Source organism: Papio anubis, chromosome 4, assembly GCF_008728515.1.
Source record: "Papio anubis isolate 15944 chromosome 4, Panubis1.0, whole genome shotgun sequence".
NCBI lineage: Eukaryota > Metazoa > Chordata > Mammalia > Primates > Cercopithecidae > Papio > Papio anubis.
In genome coordinates, this window is record NC_044979.1 from 97903250 (window position 1) to 97925784 (window position 22535).

Here is a 22535-nt window from a genome sequence, read left to right on the forward strand (position 1 = left end):
CTTGGGGATATGCTGTTAGTTCATGACATGGAGCAACTAACAGCTGTTGAGATATAAAAAGGAAATAGGCAATTTAGATGATGTGCCTTATTTTAGTGTTAAATGAGCCTGTGTGTTTGGCTGTTGATGTAGCACGTACAGATCTCTAAAAAACTGACTGCTGGGATGCAGCCATGGGAATCCAAATCAGTGTTTTCTTTCTGATTAAAACTAGATGCACACATTTTTAGAAGTCTCACTTGACAACCTCTGAAATATTTAATTTTGGATTTTGTTCCTCTACAGCAGAGTTTTGAGGCTTGTAGTTGAGTGCATTGCTTTGCTTTAACATGTGTTAATCCAGTTGGATTTGCTGCTGTGTGTTCCCAAGAATATACATATACAAACTCACACATACTCCATTAGTTTTTCATTATGATTTCTGTATGTCATGCAATGGATGTATCTTGTCAAAGAGACTGTCTTTCTTGTAAATTAAGCTTACAGTTATTAAATGAGAACATTTGAGACAGTAATGCCATCTGACAATATTGAAAGTAGGGCCGAGCGCGGTGGCTCATGCCTGAAATCCCGGCACTTTGAGAGACCGAGGAGGGCGGATCACTTGAGGCCAGGAGTTTGAGATCAGCCTGGCCAACATGGTGAAACCCTGTCTCTACTAAAAAATTAGCTGGGCCTGGTGGTGCACACCTGTAATCCCAGCTACTCAGGAGGCTGAGGCATGAGAATTGCTTGAACCCAGGAGGCAGGGGTTGCAGTGAGCAGAGATCGTGCTACTGCACTCCAGCCTGGGTGACACAGTGACGACTCCATCTCAAAAAAAAAAAAAAACAGTGGCCACCCAGTCTGCAGAAAGATACAGTCAGTAAAAGTTACCTATGTATATAGGTTTGAAAAGGTCTACTGTTCTCAGCTTCATTTACACACACAGATATGGTAAATGGTATGTCTCTATTCCTCTGAATACTGCTTTTTATTTCAAGAACACCACACTGTTAGTCCATAGTGAAATACTCTGCAGAGTTTCAAACATGTTTATTTGAAAGTCTAATTAAATGATAACAGAGAGAAAATTTCCTGAAGTGTAATCTTCTTTTATACAGTCAGTATGTGCTTGATTGAATTAAGGAATTTATATTTGGTTTTACTTTCCTTAAAAGTTCCAAAATTATTTTTCCCCTAGGAAGATGAGAATGTGCCTACTGCTCCTGATCCTCCAAGTCAACACTTACGTGGGCATGGGACAGGCTTTTGCTTTGATTCCAGGTAGATTTTTCTTTCCTTTGTATAATTTGGGTTAATTTAGGCCAGTGGTTCTCAAAGGTGGTCCTTGGGAACTCATTAGAAATGCACATATGTAGGGCCTGGCCTAGCTGAACCAGAAACACCAACACTGGGCATAGGCCCAGCAATCTGTGTTTTAACGTGTCCTCTGACTGATTCTGATGCATGCAATCATTTGAGAACCAGTGCCATAAAAACTTTTAGCTATTAAACCAAATGCACTGGTGGGAAGTTATGAGTTGTATTTATCCTTACAGTCTTACAAAAGGCATTTTCTGTTAAACGTGGAAGAATTCTTGGTACTAATAATTTCACATAATTGTGATTGGATTTGGAAGGTTTTAAGGGGAAAAAAAGGTTTTGTTAATCTAATTGTAAAACTAAATTTAGAGGCTCTATAAATGGGTTACACAATTGTCTACAGCAAGCATTTAGAAGCAGAGAAAGGTTTCTGGAGTAAAGACTTGTAAGGTAGGTTGTTTAGTATGAATATCAGCTAACTAGATAAATGGAACCTTGTCATATACGGACAAGTTACTGTTGTTCTACATTTATTAGAAACATGTAATTTTTTCATTTTCCTCTTTAAGCTTTGATGTTCACAAGAAGTGTCCCCTCTGTGAGTTAATGTTTCCTCCCAACTACGATCAGAGCAAATTTGAAGAACATGTTGAAAGTCACTGGAAGGTGTGCCCGATGTGCAGCGAGCAGTTCCCTCCTGACTATGACCAGCAGGTGTTTGAAAGGCATGTGCAGACCCATTTTGATCAGAATGTTCTAAATTTTGACTAGTTACTTTTTATTATGAGTTAAGACAGTTTAGCGGTTAAAAAAAAAAAAAAAAAATCACCTAAAATAGACCACTGAGGAGACCATAGAGTGATGCCTTTATGCACCCTCTATTGCACTTTCTGACCAGGAGCTACTTTGAGTTCGGTGTTACTAGGATCAGGGTCAGTCTTTCTTTCATCAATAAATTTTAATCTGTTAATCTTACTTGCTTTAAAACAAAGTTCTTGTGTGTTCTTATCTTTATTTATTCCCTAGTTTGCAGAATTGTCTGAATAAAGGATACAAGGATTATTTCAATGTTACTGCACTGAAAAATGTGTATGTATTAGTGTGCTACATTATTTAGCAGAATATTCACAAGTTTCTGTTGACCTTGTTGATTGAGCATGACTACTAAATATTATGTAATAAAAAGCATTTATCATAACAGTCTTGTGAAGTAGTTCTTCAAATACAGAGAGTTCTATAATTTAGCCCATGAAATGATAGGTTTTTAATTTCCAGAAATGGAGCTGCATGTAGAATGAGATCACATGCTTTTTATATGTGAAATGTTGGTTTTAGCAATTAACAGAAGGCATATTTTGCTAATTTTATGACAAAATTTTAGAATAACCTGAATGATTATTTTTAAACTATCTTAAAGTTGTATGTATATATCTAATGGGAAAATGGAACAAGAGATGTCAATATTGTTTTCCGATTAAATGATCTCATAACAGGGGTGTTTGTGGCATAAAATCACAGAATATATATCAGTATCTTTTTTACATTTTCCTGATGAGAATATAAATTTGAAATATTCTCAGTAAGTGATTAAAAGTACAATGCATAAACCCAAATCAAAGTAATGTGTTTCTTCAGTTATGTCTCTGCTGTATAGAACTCACTAACATTAAAGAACGAGGACACATTTTCCAAGATCTATAATTTCATTGTTGTCACATTTATTTGTGAGTTTTTCATTAATCTAGCATCTTGAACATCTTTTTTTGGTTTGGGCCTTTAAAATTCTTCTGAACTGTATTCCCTTTCCCTTTTATAATGTGCATGTGAATAATTTAAAGTACCAGCTTTTGATTTTGCTGCTTTTGTAGTTATCAAAATAGTTTACATTTGTTCTGAGCAAACTAAGCTATTGAAGATGTTAACGTAATATTTAGACTTGGGGGCATTTTGGGTTACTATATGTGAACTGCAGCATATGTCACTTGTATTTGTTTGTGGAAGCAGAGTTTGTATATTGTTAGAATCCTTTAAAAAGTTTGCGTCTAGGGCAAACCAGTATTAGGCATTCGTATGCCAGCTGTTAGGACACAGCAGTCCTAGGAAGCAATAGCTTTGGAGACTCCAAGTTTCAGCTTCCTGACGGGTTATATGACGAGCAGAATATACTTAGGTAAAATATGTTCAACAATGGGAGCATTTTTGTTGCAGTTAATAATTATGGACCATGTTAATCCAAAAGTATCCTTTGAATATTACAGTAGTAGACGCTGTTGATCTTACTGGCCTAGAACTTATTTTAAAATAGTTTAAATCCAAGCTTGTTATTGATAGAAAAGTAATACAGGCTAATCTAAGCAAAAAATGTAAGGGAATAAAGTCTACGTGCATCAGCTGAACAGCCTTAGAATGAGGAACTGAATGGATATATTTGTTAATTTCCATGGTAAACTTGATACTGGTTTTCATAATAGACACTAAGGGAAATAAAGAGCCATATTTATTTTTGGGTCAGAGGCAGTTTATTTTCAATGTGATTTCATTTACATTTATAAGCAGCTTTTCTTGACAGGAATTTTGATTAAATTGCCTTCAGTTCTAAAACAAACCTCTGTTGCTTTCAGACTTAATGTGCTCTGTCCCCAACAAAACATATGAAAATATAATTTAAAGCACAGTTTTCACAGACACAGTACAATACATTCACTATACACAGTATAACAAAATATTCCCATCCTTACCTGTTTAGTAATACTGTCACAATGAATAAGTAAATAGAAATTGGAATTTATCATTGAAAGAAATGTAACATGCACAATGACTATTTTATGACTGTTTAGCTGTTGAACTACTGATCCAGCCTGCAGTTTCTTGCACTAGAAGGAGCGAAGCTAAATAATAATTGCTGGCCTAAAAAATTTTTTTTGGTCGATTGTAGGTAGATATGAAATAGCCAAGTGGGGCCTTCTTATGCACCAACTAGTTGCGTCTCATATCTGGATCACCCTTTTAAACATAGGATAACACTGTATATGCAGGACCAAGGCCATACTTCAGATCTGAGGAAATTTTTAGAGGGCAATGTCTTTATAAATACTTTAAAATCCCTCATTATGAGAGATTCAGAACTTAATGAATACAGAGGTTTACTCATCTGGCTAACAGAATTGTCATCCTTTCAAAATGTTTGAAAATTGAGGAGGGACCCCTGCTTCCCAGCTATATGTTACGTAAGACTTTTCATCAAATGGGAACATGGGAAGAAACTTTTTAATAAGCAATTTGAGTTTGTTTTATGGGCAGTTAGCTATCTTGAAGCATTTTTTATTGCATAATTAGGCAACTGGTAAACTCTCATGTTTAAGGAATAGCACTTGGGAGAAAAGAACACTCAAGGCATGATGGTACTGTCGGTGAGGAAAAACTTCAGGAATGGTCCAGGTGTAGGTTACTCTAACGGGTCATATTAATCACGCTTTTCTTTGACCACCTGCTGCAAGAAGCACTTAATTGTCAATAAGGCTCATTTTCATATTTCAGCAAAGTGTTTTATAAAGCTAAACAGACATTTCCAATGAGAACGCAGACCTCTCTACAATGTGATGAGAAAAGTGCCTTTTAAAAATAAGTCAAAAATGAGCATGAAGAGGAGGCAACAGGGGTCTTAACAAAAATGTTCCTCTTTGAAATGTGCTTAGAATTTTAGTTCTGATTTGCAACCCACAGGTTTGGTAGGGCAGTGGTTGCAAGAATTGGCAACACATAAACATTAAATTGTTGGCAATAGAGAACTACAAAGTGCTTTAAAACTTCATCTGAAGATGAAGATATAACTAAATTTCACACACACAAAATTTGCACTTAAGTATTTCAAAGTGTTTCCTAACAGATTTCAGGGAAAAGTATTTCACTAAGTGGGTATCTTGGTCCGCAGATATCAATAGGCATAAATTGAATCCCTTGTATCCAGCAGGCACTCAATGAATGTGTATTAAATGAATGAATGAACTGAATAGACTATTTTGTACAAAATGCCATTTATAACACTAAAATGACTAGTAAGTCAGATGGCAAGATTTTCAGCTTTTTAAAGGGCAAAAGGATTTGCAAGATAATATAAAACACAGAAAGCACACCTTTTATGTATGTTATTTAAATATGAAAATATTTTTAGCATATTATGTTAAACATTCTTTCTTATTTATATTTCCATTACCTAAAGTCTTTCTACTCACAAATACTAACTCCATTATGTAAGGCATGGTAACCAGTTTGATAATGAAGGTATTATTTTGGTTTTGAACATATGTGAGTTGATGTGTTGAAAACTTCAATCACATTACAATCTTGAAAAAACATCTCAGTGCCAGCCCCTCCTCCCCCCAGTTGATACCACTGCAATACAATTCTACAATATGCAACATGCCCTCAATTTTATTTTGTTTTGGGGGAAATGTGCTGAAGAACCTAGAGCTTGTTTTGTTTAGCACCTTATATCAAAGTAATGAAAATGGGTATGATGATTACATGTGCAAATGTACAAAATCATTAACTCTACAAAGATACATCATTCCAAAATTACAGAAAAAATTTAAAGCATGCATTTAATTCTTTTTCTTTAAAGGGTTGCTGAATGCTTCCCCTGAAAAAAGGTGGCTGTTTTCAAAATCAGCAACTGCTGGTGAGGATTTCTTGGCACAGTTATGACCAGCATGTTATTGCTGCATCTTCCTGATGATCTCAGCCGACACCGGGGGATGGAAATTGATTGTGTGGTGCCGCAGGCCCTGAGCTGTCTTGTAACTCTTCCCACAGCGACATTTGAATGGTTTGCGGACACGAATCTGTGTTCTGTGACCATTCTTAGCGTGATATTTTATGCCATTCACATTCTGTGGAGAAGATGAAAATATTTCTTATTAGATGGATTCACAGAATGCCTGTCAAACTTGGGAAACCTCAGTTTGGGTCTGGACTGCAGTTCCTGGATGGCAGCTGTTTACAGTGTAGTCTTTTGCAAGGACTCCAGTTGGGACCCTTAGGGACATTCTGGTGTGTCAATCATGGGCTGTACGGATGGCCACACACACAGCTGACTCCAAATTTCAGATGTGCCTCAATTACTCTGAAAATGAAATTACTGATTTCTTCCAATTTTATATAAAATATATATTTAGGACTTAGACTGTATAAAGAAAATCCTCTGAATCTTTTCCACTCTAAATAAAGTTAACAGTGAACAATCCTATACAAATGTCTTCAGCATGTCCAACAAAATATCTTTCTAAAGAAAAAAAACATTAGGGCACATCTCAAAGTTTGACGTATAGAAATTTTTGATTTGAAAACTCAATTTACATCTTGCTTCTAGACAACTGTGTTAACAGTTCCCTACCATGCCTTAACCAGAGTTTTTGTCAATGTTCTGCTCTGCCCTAAGCCAGTATCTCTGATGCCACTGTGGGAGCTACTTGTTGCCCAAATTGTGTTGCCCCACTGTACAACTGTATATGTTTAATAAGCACCTGTGGTCAGACTGGGCCTTACCTTAAGTATTACATTCCAAACATACAATGAACTTTAAAAATTTAAGGTTATTTATATAATGTTAGTCACTAAGATTGGACTTCTTAGCATCTGGATACTAAAGTTATCAAAATGCTTTCTGAATTTCTATTAATCGGTTTTGCTAGCTCACCAGCATATTCTATGTAAGACTCCATTCTTAGAGTCACTCTCTACAGTTTTAACAACCAGTAATCCTCATCCCAATTAAATGGTGAGGAAATAGGCTCAAGGGTAGTAAGTAACTGGTGGAAGATTTAAGAAGGGATGGCAGAGGTGTGGTATTTGAGCATAGGTCTTAATTTCCAAGTTAGCAATTGCCAGATTAGAGAGTAAGGGAACACAGAAGACAGCCTAAAACAAAAAGCACAGATTTTAGGAGAGTGAGCTGTTTCCTAAAATACTACCTAAATCCAGTCCTGCTAGGCCCAGTCCCTTGCCCAGCTAAAGGATTCCAACACAATACTGTTCTCACTCTTCATGGGATGCCTTTAAAGAGCTCCCAGAAAACAGCTCCCCGCTGTCGTCTCATGAATATCTAGCACAGTGCCTGGCACATTGTAGATGCTCAGTAAGTCTCTGTGAGTGAATGAAGTTACAACAGCACTTCCCAAGTTCATGCCTCACTAGTAATGGAAGAAGGGTTGCTACTAAATATAAATATAAATGTTTGGTGGTTATTACTACCACATTAGAGATGTGCAGTGCACGTTAATGTTTTTAAAAAGTCCTTGGAAGAGAACTCTGCTGGACTTTGTTGAACCCAGGGGTGCCAAGTAGCAGTTGGCTCAGAGTCTGAAGGTTGTCCAGTGATTTGAAGCAGGACAAACAGTCTGCTCTGAACACCTGGCTCCAGGCCTTCTGTACCTTGTCTCCAGCCTTGTCCTTCCAGCACCAATCCTTTCAAACATAAGTTCTTCAGTCTTGTTAAGAGGCATGTTGGGGGTTTCAGAGCCTGCTGGGGCAGGAAAGGGGAGGGTAGTGGCAGTGGCAGAATCAGACCCACTGAGATGTTTGATGGGTAGATATGTCCTGCCAGTCCCTGGCGGTTCCATCCCCTCCGAGGCCCAGGCACATGAGTGAAGAGGCCAACGTGTGTATCGAGGCCAAGTGAGCCTTCAGATGGTTCTAGCCCCAGCTGGTGTCTTAGAGCAACTGTGTGAGAGACCCCAGGTGAGAACCACCTTGTTGAGCCAGGCAGCCCAGAGAACTGTAAAAGATAATTGTTTTAAGCCATGTATTGTGTGTGAGAGAGACAGAAAGAGAATGAATATTAGTTTTATGGCCATTAGAAAAAGACTTCCAACTTTAATATGGTAGAAAGTGTCCTGGGTTACAAATGCTAGAGATGTGCACCTGCCTGCTTAGTAATATCCCTTTATAGCTCAACGAATATTGAGCACCTATCAGGGTCCTTTTCTGCGGATGAAGGGCTACTAAAACATTTCATGTCCTTGTTTTCATGGGGAACTTGATGCAGGACAGATCATCAGTAATCCAGCTACCTCTGTGCCCCAGAACCATTCAAACCTTGTCAGAAAATAGAGGAAACCAAAAACAGAAAAGCATTAACCAAGAAACAAAAAGGCAGAGCAACTCTTTTTTTTTTTTTTTTTTGAGACGGAGTCTTGCTCTGTCGCCCAGGCTGGAGTGCCGTGGCCGGATCTCAGCTCACTGCAAGCTCCGCCTCCCAGGTTCACGCCATTCTCCCGCCTCAGCCTCCCGAGTAGCTGGGACTACAGGCGCCCGCCACTTCGCCCGGCTAGTTTTTTGTATTTTTTAGTGGAGACGGGGTTTCACCGTGTTAGCCAGGATGGTCTCAATCTCCTGACCTCGTGATCCACCCGTCTCGGCCTCCCAAAGTGCTGGGATTACAGGCTTGAGCCACCGCACCCGGCCAAGGCAGAGCAACTCTTAATGGTGTCAGGGCTTAGCCATTCCATTGAGGGCTGAGGTTTTTTATAACTAATTAGGCTAAAAAAAAGATTTAAGACCAGAAATTGCTAAAACCAGAGAAGCCAGTCCAACGTGAAGTCAGATCTGTCGTTCATCAAGAGAAGGACAAGCCAGGGCTGAGGGGATTCCAGCAGGCGCTGTGGCCCGTTCCCAGCTTGAATGTAAACATTATGTTGTGTGTCTGGCATGAGACTATGAGGAAAATAGCCAACACTACACACACATCAGCTTTATGGAAAAATCAGGAAGCATATTTAGAAACATAAGGTATTTCCAGGGTTGGTCAAAGAACCTGCTGTGCCATCACTCCTTTGTCTTTGCTGCTGTGATTAAAAATGTTGACAAGTGTGAGTGGGTTGCCTTTATCACAAATGTTAGTACAAGGTCAAGTAAGACTCTCTTAAGACATTTCCTCCATCCAGCCATTCAGTTAGAGGCCGCAGGAACATCCTCTTTACAAGACCAGAGGAGCTCTGAAAAGATCCACCAAAGTTTCTTATTGCATCAGTCCTGAAACAAATTTGATCTTTCAAAAATATTAGTAAAAAAATAAATAATGGCTGGAAACCTGAAATGCTGAAATTGCTGAAATTCTTTGGTCTTTGAAAAAAATGGAATCAAGCTTAAAAGGGCAAGGAAGGTTGCTAACGTTTATTAAGAGCTTATCATACTGGGTACTTGATGTCAATTGCCTTATTTAATACTCATGTTCTGGATGAAAGAACTGACTCCTAGAGGAGGTGAGTGACTTGGCCAAGATCACATGGCTCGTAAATTACAGAATTGGAATAGGAACCCAGGGATGTCCGATTCCATAGTCCATATTTCCTCATGTAGTCTCCTAACGTGCTAGGTACTCGTTAATTACAACAACCAGCTGGTGGTCTTTGAAAAATCTTACCAGTTGGGAAGAAGGATTGGGATAATAGTCTGGAGAAAACTGTCTGTGAGTTACAATGATGTCAAGCTAGTAAGGGAAGAAAGTGGGAAGGTAGGAGGTAGAAAGGAGGACTTAGGTGGGGGTTCTACCATTAGGAACTACTTGTCCCCTCTGATGGAATTAGGCCAGTCAATAGACAGCAGGCGATTTAGAGGCTTTTCTAAAAGTCTACTCCAAATCAAATCATGAAGCCTAAAGTCCAGATGCCAAGCTGGGCCATCCTGTCCTTACCTGGATGGGATCTTTGTTGTCAGTACTCAGACCTTCATGTGTACAACATGACACTTGACCTAGATAAGCCCAATGGTCAGTTTCCCAGGGGCCTGGATGTTGTACACAATGGAGAAGATGAAGTTGCTTGGGGATTTGATGAGGAAGAAGAGTAAGAAAACAAACTGGGGATGGTAGTAGTGGTAATGGTGGGGGTTAAAAGTGAAACCACTTGCAGCAATGTGGACACCCCACCAGCCGCAGAAAGCAGGAGGGCTGAGGCGCATGCAGTTCCCTACTGGCCACTGCACACCAGCACACAGGGTGTCTAGCAAGTTGGGTGGGGTCTTTAGGAAAAAAGAATTGCCTCTTCCCTCAGTCATTTAAGTAATATGTTCAGTTAGACAATTGCAGAAATTCAGAAAACACAGAAGAGCATAAAAAAGAACAGATACTATCACTGTTAATATCTGAGTTAATTATATCTTGAGTTACATAATTGAGTTGAGTTAATAATCTCTCTCAATACCTTTTTTCCACTTAATGTTACTTTGTGAGCACTCCCTCATCATTAAGTGTTTCTCAGTGTTTGAAAACGGGACACTATCTGGGTCTGTCTCTGTTGATGAAACTGTCACCATGCAGAGGACTCCAGAGGAACTTTGGGGGGCGGGGTATTGTTGTTTTACATTTCTTAAAAAACAAAACAAAAAAACTTTAAAGTGCCTTTAATCTTTGCCATTCTAACATAAAAATTATCAAAGGAAAAAAACCTCAAAGCACTTCAACCCATCTTTTAAACCTATCTGCATTATAAGGAAGGGAAGTCGTCTCTGTTCCCTGAATTCAGGCAAGCGTGAGCAGGGCAAGAGTGGTGGGCTCAGTGGTTGTGGCCTGGAACGCCTCTGGGAAGGATACAAAGGAAATAATCCTCCCACGGCTTTGGGGCTCCGGGGCTCAGTGGGGAGCCCACACTTCCCTGTTCCCATGGGCTACGCCTTGATTCCTTTGCCCTCAGAGCACCTGTCACATCTGAGACCTGTGCTGGGTGCTGAGGAGGGACAGTGAGCTCTGAGGGTTTTGGGAGCAGTAAGGGAGATGGTGCCTCAATGTAGAAAGAGCATGTGGGGAGGATGAGAACTTGACCTACGAGAGGCGGAGAGGGGAGTCGGTCTGGGAGGTTGGTGAGGGCTCCCAAAGGTGGTGGCACTGGAGCTGTGCTGGAGAAAGGAGCGGAATTCAAATGAGAGATACTGAGGGAGAGAGGAAGGGACGGGGGACCGGAATATGCCTCTTTGCCCTAAGGACTGTTTAGCTGAAGGCAGTTAAGCAGCAGCAGATGCAGGAAGGAGTCCCTGCTCTCCCTCTGTGTGCCTAAAAACAGGACACACATTTACAAAGACAAAGGGAAGGCCACCCCCACTTCTTCCAGGGAGATCGAAGGTTAACCAATGCAGAAGACTTTAGACTCTTACTGGCCTGGAGATGGTACTGGAGGAATCTACATGAACAAGCTAATACACTAACAGGACTCTTGTCTGCCTTTTGTTTTTCTTTTTTCCTTCCATAAGCTGCTGCTCCCAGAGACTCAAAGCCCTTTTCCTTTGTTACTTCTCTAAAAATGTACTTAACGGTTCTTTGTTGAAGACGCTGTATAAGCTGTGAGAACCGAGAACCGCCCATTCCCTGGGTGTCTTGTCTCCCATGTGTATATGAAATACACATGTTGATAAACTGTTTTTCTCTTGTTAATCTCTCTGTTGTTACAGAGAAGATGTTGCAACTAGAACTTAGGATGATTGAGGGAAACATTGTTTTTTTCTTCTACAGAGGGCAGGGAGCATCCTCGGCTAAGGAGTTAACATGGGAAGGAAATGTAGAGACCTGGCTTTACTGCAGGGTCCTTCTCCCATTCCCTGCTCGGCATGAGGTCTGGGAGTTCAGTACCTCATTCTGTCTGCTCTGTAAATGCCAATGAAATGGCGAGGACTGCTGATCCTGAGTCAGTGTCCAGGAGACTTGGCTGGCAGAGACTGCTGCCAGCAGCAAGCAGGGAGTAAGAAGAGTCTGACTTGCCTTGGGAACAAATGAGGTGGCAGCACTTCTGGATTCTGCCCGAGTCCACAGTACCCAGCTCATCCCACCCTCTTCTCTCCAGTACCCAAGCCAGCAATGATGTAGTGAATCAGATGAAATACGAATCCCATTGGAGCACAGCCCTACCTTCCAGCCAGCAACTTCAGGGCAGAAAGAGTCAGCCGCCAGCTTGGGATGTAGGAGTGGCTCATCTCCAGTGCCTGGTCAGAGGTGAGGTCACAAGCCTGCTATGGCCCTGCGTATCATGACCTGCATTCTGGCCCAGAAAAGGAAACTCACACTTCCCTTGCGGGATCAGGACCACCAACTGCCGCCCACGTCACCTGCCAGTCAACGGGGCTGGAGTCGGCAGCCCCTTCAGCCCAAGGCTCATTGAATTCTCAGTGGTGGAGAGAGAACACTCAGAAAAGCCCCCACCAACCCAGACACAGACAACCCAGAAACCCAAGCAGAGGAAAAGTAAAAGAATGACAAAACAGAAATGACAAGAAGGAAAGGATGCGAACAAGAAAAGGGGATGGAGCTAGAGGTGGGAGAGAGGGGATGCTTCCCCTGCACCCGCTGCCCAGAACTCAGGGCGTAGCTTGTATTTCCTTTGTGTTTTGGCGGGTCAGCCTGAGTACAGGTCATTACTTGGCTCCCGCTTTTAACATGGCCGATGTGGAAGACACCCCCGGCCGGGTGCTCGGCCCTGGAGAGCAGGCAGCAGGATGGCAGTGGTGGGGAGGAACAGCTGCGGTGAGATGCGGTGGGAACCGGCCCCAGGGGCCAGTCACGGCCTTCTCTGTAGAGAGCAAGAAAGGAGGAAAAAGTCTCTTTCTGCAATGAAGCGCTGCCCTCTGGAAAAATGGGCTTGTCCAACAATCCTGTGGATGTTTTGTATCCCAAGGTAACCCCTGAGCGGCCCTTCCCTCCTCTCCCAACTCCATGCCTCTGACACAGAATGTACAGATGCGTCCTGAGGCCTGTTCTGACCCAAATGCAGCGCTCCTCTGCCAGCCCGCAGAGGCTTCTCACATCTGCGTCCTGGGGAGTTCATTTCAGCTTAAACAACGAGCATCTGGACTTTGCATGATGGAACTGTAACAGTACATAGAGTAGGTGAAACCTAGAAATGCTAACTTTGTGGCACATTTGTGTGCCATGCTTTTACATCGACAGCTGCTATGAAAAGTACTGAAATAGATGAGTGTTCAGAGAGACCTATTTAAGAAGGGGCAACATAAGTGCTTATGCCATCTTTTCTTTTAAGCTTAAAAACAGTCAGTCTGCTCTGAGTGAATCAGCGTGCCATCGAGCATGCCAGGTGTGTTTCTGATGTTTCTACTGCTAGCTCACAGGTGGATGTGAAAGAGCTGCTAACACCTCATGGGGAAGTTTGCAATTTTGTTTTTTAAAATGCCCTCTAGACCCATACTTGACTGTTGTGGTGTTTCTCATTTTGTCCCTGTTCCTTATTAGAAAATTTAGCACCCCCAGCTGCGCATGACACCCAGTCAGGCCCTCAGAGACCTGGGTCAGCAGACAGGCAGCTGAAGTTGAAGTGGGTGGTTTGGTGAGAAAAATATCAAAGACCTTTTTTCTCCTGATCCCCTTTCATGCCAGTGGGTGGAAGGAAGCAAGAACTTCCTCAGCTGGAGGCTAAATACCCCACCACACTCACCAAATGGCTCTGGGAGCCATCTGGGGCTTTTACAACTTCAAAGTGGTCTCCCGTGAGCCACCTGCAGGGCCATCCATTGGGGAAGGTGCTTGGCAAATAAATAGGTTGACGTATTTGATACTCTGTTCTGATGGGTCCCCCAGTATGACATGAATTTGAAGACTATCAAAGACATGATCCTCCTACAAAAGATCTCTCTTGACCGCCAGGATCCCAAGTAGGTGAGCAGAGGGGAAAGCCCCGGCGGCAGCCAGCGGTGGTGGGTGAGCACTGCCCTGAGGGCACCTGTGTGCACGCAGCGGTGAGGCCCACGCACTCTAATGCAGGAGAGGGGAGTGTCTCCCCCTAGCCCATACACTTGCTTTAAAATCAAGAAAGGGCGGCTGCCTTCCATGAAGCTTGCCCTGTTTCCATGTGGTTATGCCAAGCACGCAGCACCTCTGTTACCTTGTATCTCTTTTTACATCCAGGAACTGGGCAGGCAAAAGGCTTCTCTTCCCCTCCATTCATGCACATGGAGCTGAGGATGGCTTCGGAGCTGATGGCACTCTCTGTGGTCCAGGACTCATCGCTGTCCGACTCCTCATAGTCCACCTCCTCCTCGTCATACTCACTGCCTGCGGGACAAGAGAAGGGCAAGGACTGTCAGGAGCACTCATCTCCCCACAGGTTCACCCGGCCACTCCCAGGACAGGAGACGTGGCAGTGGCAGCGCAGCGCTGATGGCCCAAGGAGAGGGCACTCGCGGCACCAAGTGACTGCAAACACGACTATTCCCTTACAACCCTGGGAGCAAGAGCCCCGTGTTCCCACCTAAGAGACCAGGGCAAGGGCTTCCCAGCAATTCATGGCTAGGAGTTGGCGGAGCAAGAACATTAACTCGGTTCTACGGCAGCCCAGCCTGTGGCTGTGAAGGCACAGGGAAGACTCGCTCTGGGGCCAAAACCAAAAATAAGCAACGATGACAGACTCCTCACACTCCCCACACTAGTGCCTGACACTCCCAAATGAGCAGAACCCTGTCCCCTTAGCTTTATGCTTTACTGGCCTAGTAAATGCAAAAATCTCCAGGGTCAGGGGTTACGTTTTGGACTTCTTAGGCATTTCCAGTAGGAATGAATTTCAGGTGTTTTTCTTTATAGATTTGAGCTGGGAAATTTGGAACTAAAAGAGGGTTACCCTCAGGCTAGGGAGCAAGAGGCACAGAAGGCCAGGAGCTCTGAGGGTAAATCGCCAGCAGCGACTCGTCCTGGAAGACGAAGCGATCCTCTACACACGCAGTCCCAGGCACTGCGTCTGCCCTTCAGCTCATGCGACGCTTCCTGCTAGGGCTGGCCCATCGCCGTCACGCAGCTCAGACAGGAAGCAGGGATTCTCTTATATTCCTAAGGGTGAAGAGCTCTGCTAAGAATCGAATTGAAATAGACTCTACTGACTTCTGTGCAAGACGGCAGGGATGGAGAACCACTTCAACAGGCAGCCTCGCTTCGCTCTTTTTTAATGAGGCCCAAAGCCATTTATTTGGAGCTTTCGCACAATACAACCCTGAAGGACGTAATTCTACAGATCATAAACAGTGTAAAATAATATGTTGACAAGTCCTAATGCATTTACAAGCCCCGTGGAATAAATAGGAATTATAGCACAACATTAATAAGAATTATATGGTAGCAATTACAGTTGTGAAATTCATCCCCCAGGTGTGAGGCTAAATTGTACCAGGGGCCTGCCTGGGTGCTTCAGGGGCTTACTCTGCTACATCAATTATTTCAACACCAAATATTGGCACTTTTATTGGGTTTCATTTTAATAGGCATTAATAAGATTGTTTGAAGAGCCAGTTGAGCCAGGAACAGGGACGCCGGCATCTGAGGCTAAAAGTTGAAAGGAGCCAGGAAGGAAGGAAGGGACCTGAAGTTTATTGAGTGCCTATTATGTTTCAGGCACATTATATGCATTATCTCATTTAATCCTCCAGTAACCCTGTGAGGTGGGGATTACTGTCACTTTTATACACACGAGCACCTGAGCCCTAGTGAGGTTAAAACGCTTATGCATTCTGAATTAGCCATTAAGGGACAGTGTGCTTTTCCCCCATTGCTTCCCAGCCCCCAGTGCCAAGCTCTTCTGAGGGGTTCCTTTTTAATCTCCTTTGAGTTGCTGGCTCTTCACCATTTAATACTGAGACGGAATTCAAAGCAGTCTGTTTTGAAGTCTGTTAGAAATTCTTGGGTGGTGCAGAAAAAACAATTTGGCAAACATGAAGCTTTGGAGTTAAATGTGGGTTTCAGTAAATTCCGCTGTACTTGGCCATAGCTCCCTAAATCAAGACAGCCGGTTTGGAAACGCTTGTACCAGGCGACACAGGGGTGCCACTCTGCCACGTTGCTCAGGGTCTGTCCTGGAGCAAATCTTGAAATCTGTTTTTAAGTAGGGCATTGTTTAAGACATTTTACTCTTAAACAAATGCCACATGCTGGCGTCCTTTAACTTGCTTGTTAGAAAACTATAAATGCTATTTCGCAAAGCTCCTCCAGCGGGACTTCAGAAAGTTAGAATGACTAATTTATCCATCTAATTGGGCTAATTTGTTAACCTCAATACCAAGAACCACGAAACATTTAGAATGGGGGAGGGTGGGGCACCTCAGACCAACTGGGAGCTTAATGAAGCCCAACAGAAGAGAAAACTTCAAAACTCCACTGGATCAAAAGCGATCAGGCCGAGGAGCTGAAGCTGCCTACACCGTCTCCGTCTCTAGGGAAGGCGCGTGGTATCCAGCCCCAGGCAGGGCAGGCAGGGGCCACGCAGCTCACCCTGCAAGTTGGAACACTTCTGAGACGGAAAGGTAGTGTGGGCCGACAGGTGTAAGCTGGGACTGTCCCAGGCAAGGTGGGACACACACCACTCAGCAGCTACAATCAAATCCTTGGGTGAAACTAGTCATCTCCCTCGGCTGCAACAAGATGGACTTTTGTTTATACTTAATTTTGTCCTCTAACAGAGAACATCAGCACAGACCTGGGCTCATGCCTCTGCTTTCATTAGCTGAAGGACAAGCCGCTTGGCTTTTATTTTCTCTTTCATGAAATGGGCACAAGTCTGTTTCTTGCAGGTTGAATTTAAGGATCAGAATGAGTGTGTACAGAATACCTGGGATAGGAGGACTTCCATAGAGTACGAGCTGAAAACATGCAAGGCAGTGTAAGCAATGCCATCTTTGTAATCATATTACATAGACATATTCCATATAAAATAAGATTATCTTTAGAAGGGCCTTTTGTGAAACCAAACGAGATAATTCCAAAAGGGTTGGGAATCCCTACTGGAAAAAACACAAGAGACTCCAGGACCAGACAGGCCCCATCTGCTTTAAGCTCAAAGAAGGAGCAAAGCACACTCCAGCCCCCACCTCCACGAGTCTGCAGAGGCCGGGAGGGAGCGCAGCTGGGGCTCAGAGCACTGTGAGCCAAGGCAAGTGCCGCTACCTCTCTGAGCTTCAAACTGCTCATCTGTAAAATGGTGAATGCCTGTACGCACTAAGGCTGTTGTGAAGAATAACTGAGTTCCTGTGTTTAGGACTCTGGACAATGCCTGGCCCATGGTAGGCATTAAAGTAGGCAAGAAAATAAAATGCTATGTGAGCCGTTTATCTCATCTACTGTTCCCTTGCTCTCTCTTGAGAACAGTCCCCTTTTTAAATCTGAGGAACGTGGTGGGGTTCTACTACAGCTTTTCTTATTGTACCCCAAATGCTCCCCCTTTTATTAACCAGGTGTCCACAGCACCAGGCGGCAGCCAGAGGGCCTGGGGCGGGCAGCATAGGGGCTGCGGGATCCGAGTCACAGGCGCTCAGATGCTGGCACTCATTCGTGTCCCTGGCAGGGCGTGGGGGGTCCTGCAGAAAACTTTTGAGGCCAAAACACAACTGCTGTTAGTCTCCTTTCAAACATTTTGGAACTGTAGAAAGAAATACCCTAAAACTAAAGTCACCAAAGCTGCTGGGCCAGCCTTTGTCCTCTGCTTTATCCATTTCCTCATGTCTTCCCACAAGAGGAAAATAAATCCCAAGCTCGTTCATTCGTTTTCAATTGCTGCTTCAGCTGCTATCTCAACACTCACTGCAGAATGAACAAATCCCCAGCCGTCTCCACGCCTTTGCTAGGGAACTCCTCCTCCATTCCTGGAAAGCAGGAGGTGGCAAAGCTGCTTCTCCTAGCAACACCCTCCCAAGTTTTACTCCTGTGCTTCAATTAATAAAAAATCGTGAGCACCGCCCCAAGTATGAATTTGTGTGAATATTTTTATTATAAATGCCGTATATGTATTAATATATTATTGCAGAAACCACATCTGCAAAGAAGCAAAAAGGGTAGGGCTAAAATAAGTATAAATATCTTAATACAGGAATAGTTTTAATAAATTATTTATAAGTAGGTATAAAGATTTAATACCCCCTTCTCGTCCCTCACTTTGAGCGCACTGCCCTGCATGCCAGCTGGGGCTTCAACGGGGCACATCACAGTCTGCACTGAGGCTATCAGGTTGAAATGAGGCTCTGGGCTACTCTAGGGGAAAATGAGGGGACCTTAAGGATGAATACATTCATTTATTCACATGGCAAACTTTTACCCAACACCTGTCATAAGTAGACTTGGTGATCACTAGGTCCTGTCTAAACGCCCCCCTATAAGCCAAAGGAGAGGGGCGGGGTGTCCCGCCAGGAGACAGAAGATCATGAGGAAATGAAATGATGTTCTTGTTCTGTGCCTCACACCATCCCAAGACAACAAATGTTAATTTCCACACAATTTTTGAAACAAACAAACAAAAAATATATAAAGTATTTCCTTAAAAGAGAGGGGAAAAAACAACCATGTGTATGTATAGTTATAAGCAGTTGGGGCAGGAAAGGTCTTTGGAGTGTGAGAGTCACAGAAAGAATGTGACTGGGGGCCAGAGTGGGCATCTGGGGACAGGCTGGCAGGTGTCCTCAAGGCCACCCTCTTAGCAAGCTCTGCTGGGGAACCCTGGACTGTGGGGTCAGAATGTTGCAACTGGGAGGAACTTGCAGACCACTGAATCCCACACTCATCTTGGTGTCTCAGAAGTTAGTGACTGGGGCTGGGCACGGTGGCTCACACCTGTAATCCCAGCACTTTGGGAGGCCAAGGCGGGTGAATCACGAGGTCAGGAGATCGAGACCATTCTGGCTAACATGGTGAAACCCCGTCTCTACTAAAAGTACAAAAAAATTAGCTGGGGTGGGTGCCTATAGTCCCAGCTACTTGGGAGGCTGAGGCAGGAGAATGGTGTAAACCCGGGAGGCAGAACTTGCAATAAGCCAAGATCATGCCACTGCGCTCCAGCCTGGGAGACAGAGCGAGACTCTGTCTCAAAAAAAAAAAAAAAGAAAGAAGTTAGTGACTGGGGGTGGGCAGTGGGGAGGGTTAGTGGGCACAAAACAAATAGAGTAAGACCTAGTATCTGCTAGCACAACAGGGTGACTTTAGTCAATAATAAATTGTATATGTTAAAATAACTAAAAGAGTATAATTGGATTGTTTGTAACACAAAAGATAAACGCTTGAGGGGCTGAAGACCCCATTTTACATGATGTGATTACACACTGCAGACCTGTATCAAAATAGCTCATGTGCTCCATAAATATATACACCTACTATATACTCACAAAAATTAACATTAAGAAATTTAGGCCAGGCGCAGTGGCTCACGCCTGTAATCCCAGCACTTTGGGAGGCCGAGGTGGGTGGATCACGAGGTCAGGAGTTCGAGACCAGCCCGGCCAACATGGTGAAACCCCGTCTCTACTAAAAAATATATAAATTAGCTGAGTATGGATGAGTGCCTGTAATTCCAGCTACTCGGGAGGCTGAGGGAGGAGAATCGCTTGAACCCGGGAGGCAGAGGTTGCAGTGAGCCGAGATGGTGCCATTGCACTCCAGCCTGGGTGAAAAAAAAAATAGAAAAAGAAATTTAAAAAAATGTTAAGTGACTGGCCCACAGTCACATAGTGGTCCGTAGCCCGTTCAGGGGGCTTCTCTTCTCCAGGTCTACCTCATGATGCAGGATTCTAAGCAGGAAAAGATCACGCTATGGCCTGCACCCATTCACATTCCCTCTCTTCTTCCTCTCTCCTCCACCCCACCCTTTCCAGCCCTAAATCCCAGGATGCTTCAAGGGAAAGGGACACGGTGCTAAGAAAAAACCTGTTATGTGCCAACCACCCCTCCCGATACGTTCCTGTTTGGGGGTCCAGAGGAACGCTTTCTCACCACTACCACAAAACTCTCTAGCTTTGTTCATCCTACGTACCTACTACTTCGTAATTTCTAAGCTACATCTCCCCATTTCCTCCCTCTACCCCATAACCACTGTTTTATTCCCTATCTCTGTATATTTGACTTTTCCCGCATGTAAGTGAGATCATGCACTAGTTTTCTTTCTGTGTCTGGCTTATTTCACTTAGCATAATATCCTTCAGGCTCATCCATGTTGTGGCAAATAGCAGGATCTCCTTTTTGTAAGGCTGAATAGTATTCCATTGTGTGTCTCTCTCTCACACACACACACACACACACACACACAGATTCTTGGTGCATTCATCCACTGACGGACACGTTGGTGGTTTCCAATTCTTGTCTACTGTGAGTAATGCTGGGAGAACATGAGAGTACCGACATCTTCCTGAGGTGATGATCTCATTTTCTCTGGGTATATATCCAGAAGAGGGATTGCTGGGTCATATGGTAGCTCTATTTTGCTAACACTTGTTATTACTTGTCTTTTTGATCAGAGCTGTCTGAATGGGTGTGGTCTTTTAAGTGATAGTTCATGGTGGTTTTGATTTGCATTTCTCTGATGCTTAGCGATGAGCACCTTTTCATATTCCGTTGGCCATTTTTATGTCTTCTTTGGAAAAATGTCTGTCCAGGTCCTTTGCCCATTTTTTAAACCAAGTTATTTGTTTTTCTGCTATTGAGTTGTATGAGTACTTTGTAAATTTGGCTGTTAACCCCTTATCAGATATATGGTTTGCAAATATTTTCCCCAATCCATAGGCTGCTATTTCATTGTGTTGATAGTTTCCTTTGCTGTGCAGCTTTTTAGTTTGTAGTCTCATTTATTTTTTATTTTTATTTTTTTGAGACAGAGTTTCACTCTTGTTGCCCAGGCTGCAGTGCAATGGAATGATCTTGGCTCACTGCAACCTCCACCTCCTGGGTTCGAGTGATTTTCCTGCCTCAGCCTCCCAAATAGCTGGAATTACAGGCATACACCACCACACTTGGCTAATTTTGTGTGTGTGTGTGTGTGTGTTTTTTTCTTTTCTTTTTTTTTTTTTTTAGTAGAGATGGGGTTTCTCCATGTTGGTCAGGCTGGTCTCGAACTCCTGACTTCAGGTGATCCACTCGCCTCAGCGTCCCAAAGTGCTGAGATTACAGGCATGAGACCCTGTGCCCAGCTATGCAGTCTCATTTATTTTTGTTTTTGTAGATTGAACTTCCGGTGTGATAACCAAAAAATTCATTGACAAGGCTCATGTCAAGTTGCTTTTTCCCCATGTTCTCCTATTCTCTAAGAGTTTTACAGCTTCAGGTCTTATATCCATGTGGAGTTGATTTGTGTGTATGGTGTAAGATAAGGGACCAATTTCATTCAAGAGTATGTAGAAACCCAGTTTTCCTAGCACCATTTACTGCAGAGATTATCCTTTCCCATTGTGTTCCCTTTGTGCCCTTGTCAAACATAGTTGAATACATGTGGGCTCTCTCTTCTGTTCCACTGGTCTATGTGGCTGATTTCATCCCAGTACCATACTGTTTTGATAATCACCTTTGCTTTGAAATATAATTTTTATTTTGAGATGGGGTCTTGCACTATTGCCCAGGCTGGAATGCAGTGGTGCAATCTTGGCTCACTGCAACCTCTGCTTCCCAGGTTCAAGTGAGTTTCCTGCCTCAACCTCTTGAGTAGCTGGGATTACAGGCACCAGCCACCATGCCCGGCTAATTTTTGTATTTTTTGTGGAGACAGGGTTTTGCTATGTTGGCCAGAGTGGTCTCAAACTCCTGACCTCAGGTGATCCGCCCGCCTCAGCCTCCCAAAGTGCTGGGATTACAGGCGTGAGCCACTGTGCCCAGCCTGTAATATAATTTTACAAGACCAGTGCTCTAACCACTGAGCTATGGAGCCCACGTGCCTGTAATAAAATTTTAAAGCAGGAAGTGTGATGCCTCCAACTTTTTCATTCTTAGGATCACTTTGGTTATTTAGAGTCTTTGCGGTTCCATATCAATTTTAGGATTGTTTTTACTGTTTCTGTGAAGAACGCCATTAGGATTCGGATAGGGATTGCACTTATTTCATATGGCACTTTGGGTAGTATGGACATTTTAAGAACATTAATTCTTCTGATCCATGAGCAAGGGATATTTTTCATTTATTTGTGTCTTCTTCAATTTCTTTCATCAATGTTTTATAGTTTCTAGTGTACAAATCTTTCACCTCCTTCATTAAATTTATTCCTTTTTTTGATGCGATCATAAATGGGATTGTTGTGTTGATTTCTTTTTCAGCTAAGTTGTTATTTGTGTATGGACATGCTACTGATTTTTGTATATTGATAATGTATCCTGCAACCTTACTGAATTCATCTTCCTCTGTACTTAAAAATTAGTTGGATCAGATTTGTAATTTTGATGAAACAGTCCTCTATTAGAGGAGAATGCCTGCAGAGATCTACCTTTCAAAAGGACACAAGGTTTAAGGACACAAAGG

At 43.1% G+C, this 22535-nt stretch overlaps 2 protein-coding genes across 13 annotated transcripts in view; one reads left to right on the top strand and one right to left on the bottom strand.

Annotated features, from left to right (window-relative positions):
* The window catches only part of TAX1BP1 (Tax1 binding protein 1), a 92185-nt gene extending 88369 nt beyond the window's left edge, over positions 1–3816 (top strand). For all 11 annotated transcript variants that reach the window (XM_021935229.2, XM_021935230.2, XM_021935234.2 and 8 more), the window contains 2 exons: positions 1184–1266; positions 1875–3816. In XM_021935229.2, the coding sequence (XP_021790921.1) occupies positions 1184–1266; positions 1875–2076 (285 nt within the window). In that variant the 3' untranslated portion in view covers positions 2077–3816. The remainder of the gene's footprint in view (positions 1–1183; positions 1267–1874) is intronic.
* Positions 3802–22535, bottom strand: part of JAZF1 (JAZF zinc finger 1) — a 352302-nt gene continuing 333568 nt past the window's right edge. Inside the window, exons 4-5 of one of the 2 annotated variants that reach the window (XM_021935240.2) lie at positions 14181–14350; positions 3802–6194 (exon numbers count right to left, since the gene is read on the bottom strand). In XM_021935240.2, the coding sequence (XP_021790932.1) occupies positions 6018–6194; positions 14181–14350 (347 nt within the window). In that variant the 3' untranslated portion in view covers positions 3802–6017. The remainder of the gene's footprint in view (positions 6195–14180; positions 14351–22535) is intronic. The other variant, XM_009203187.4, reaches the window with a different exon arrangement.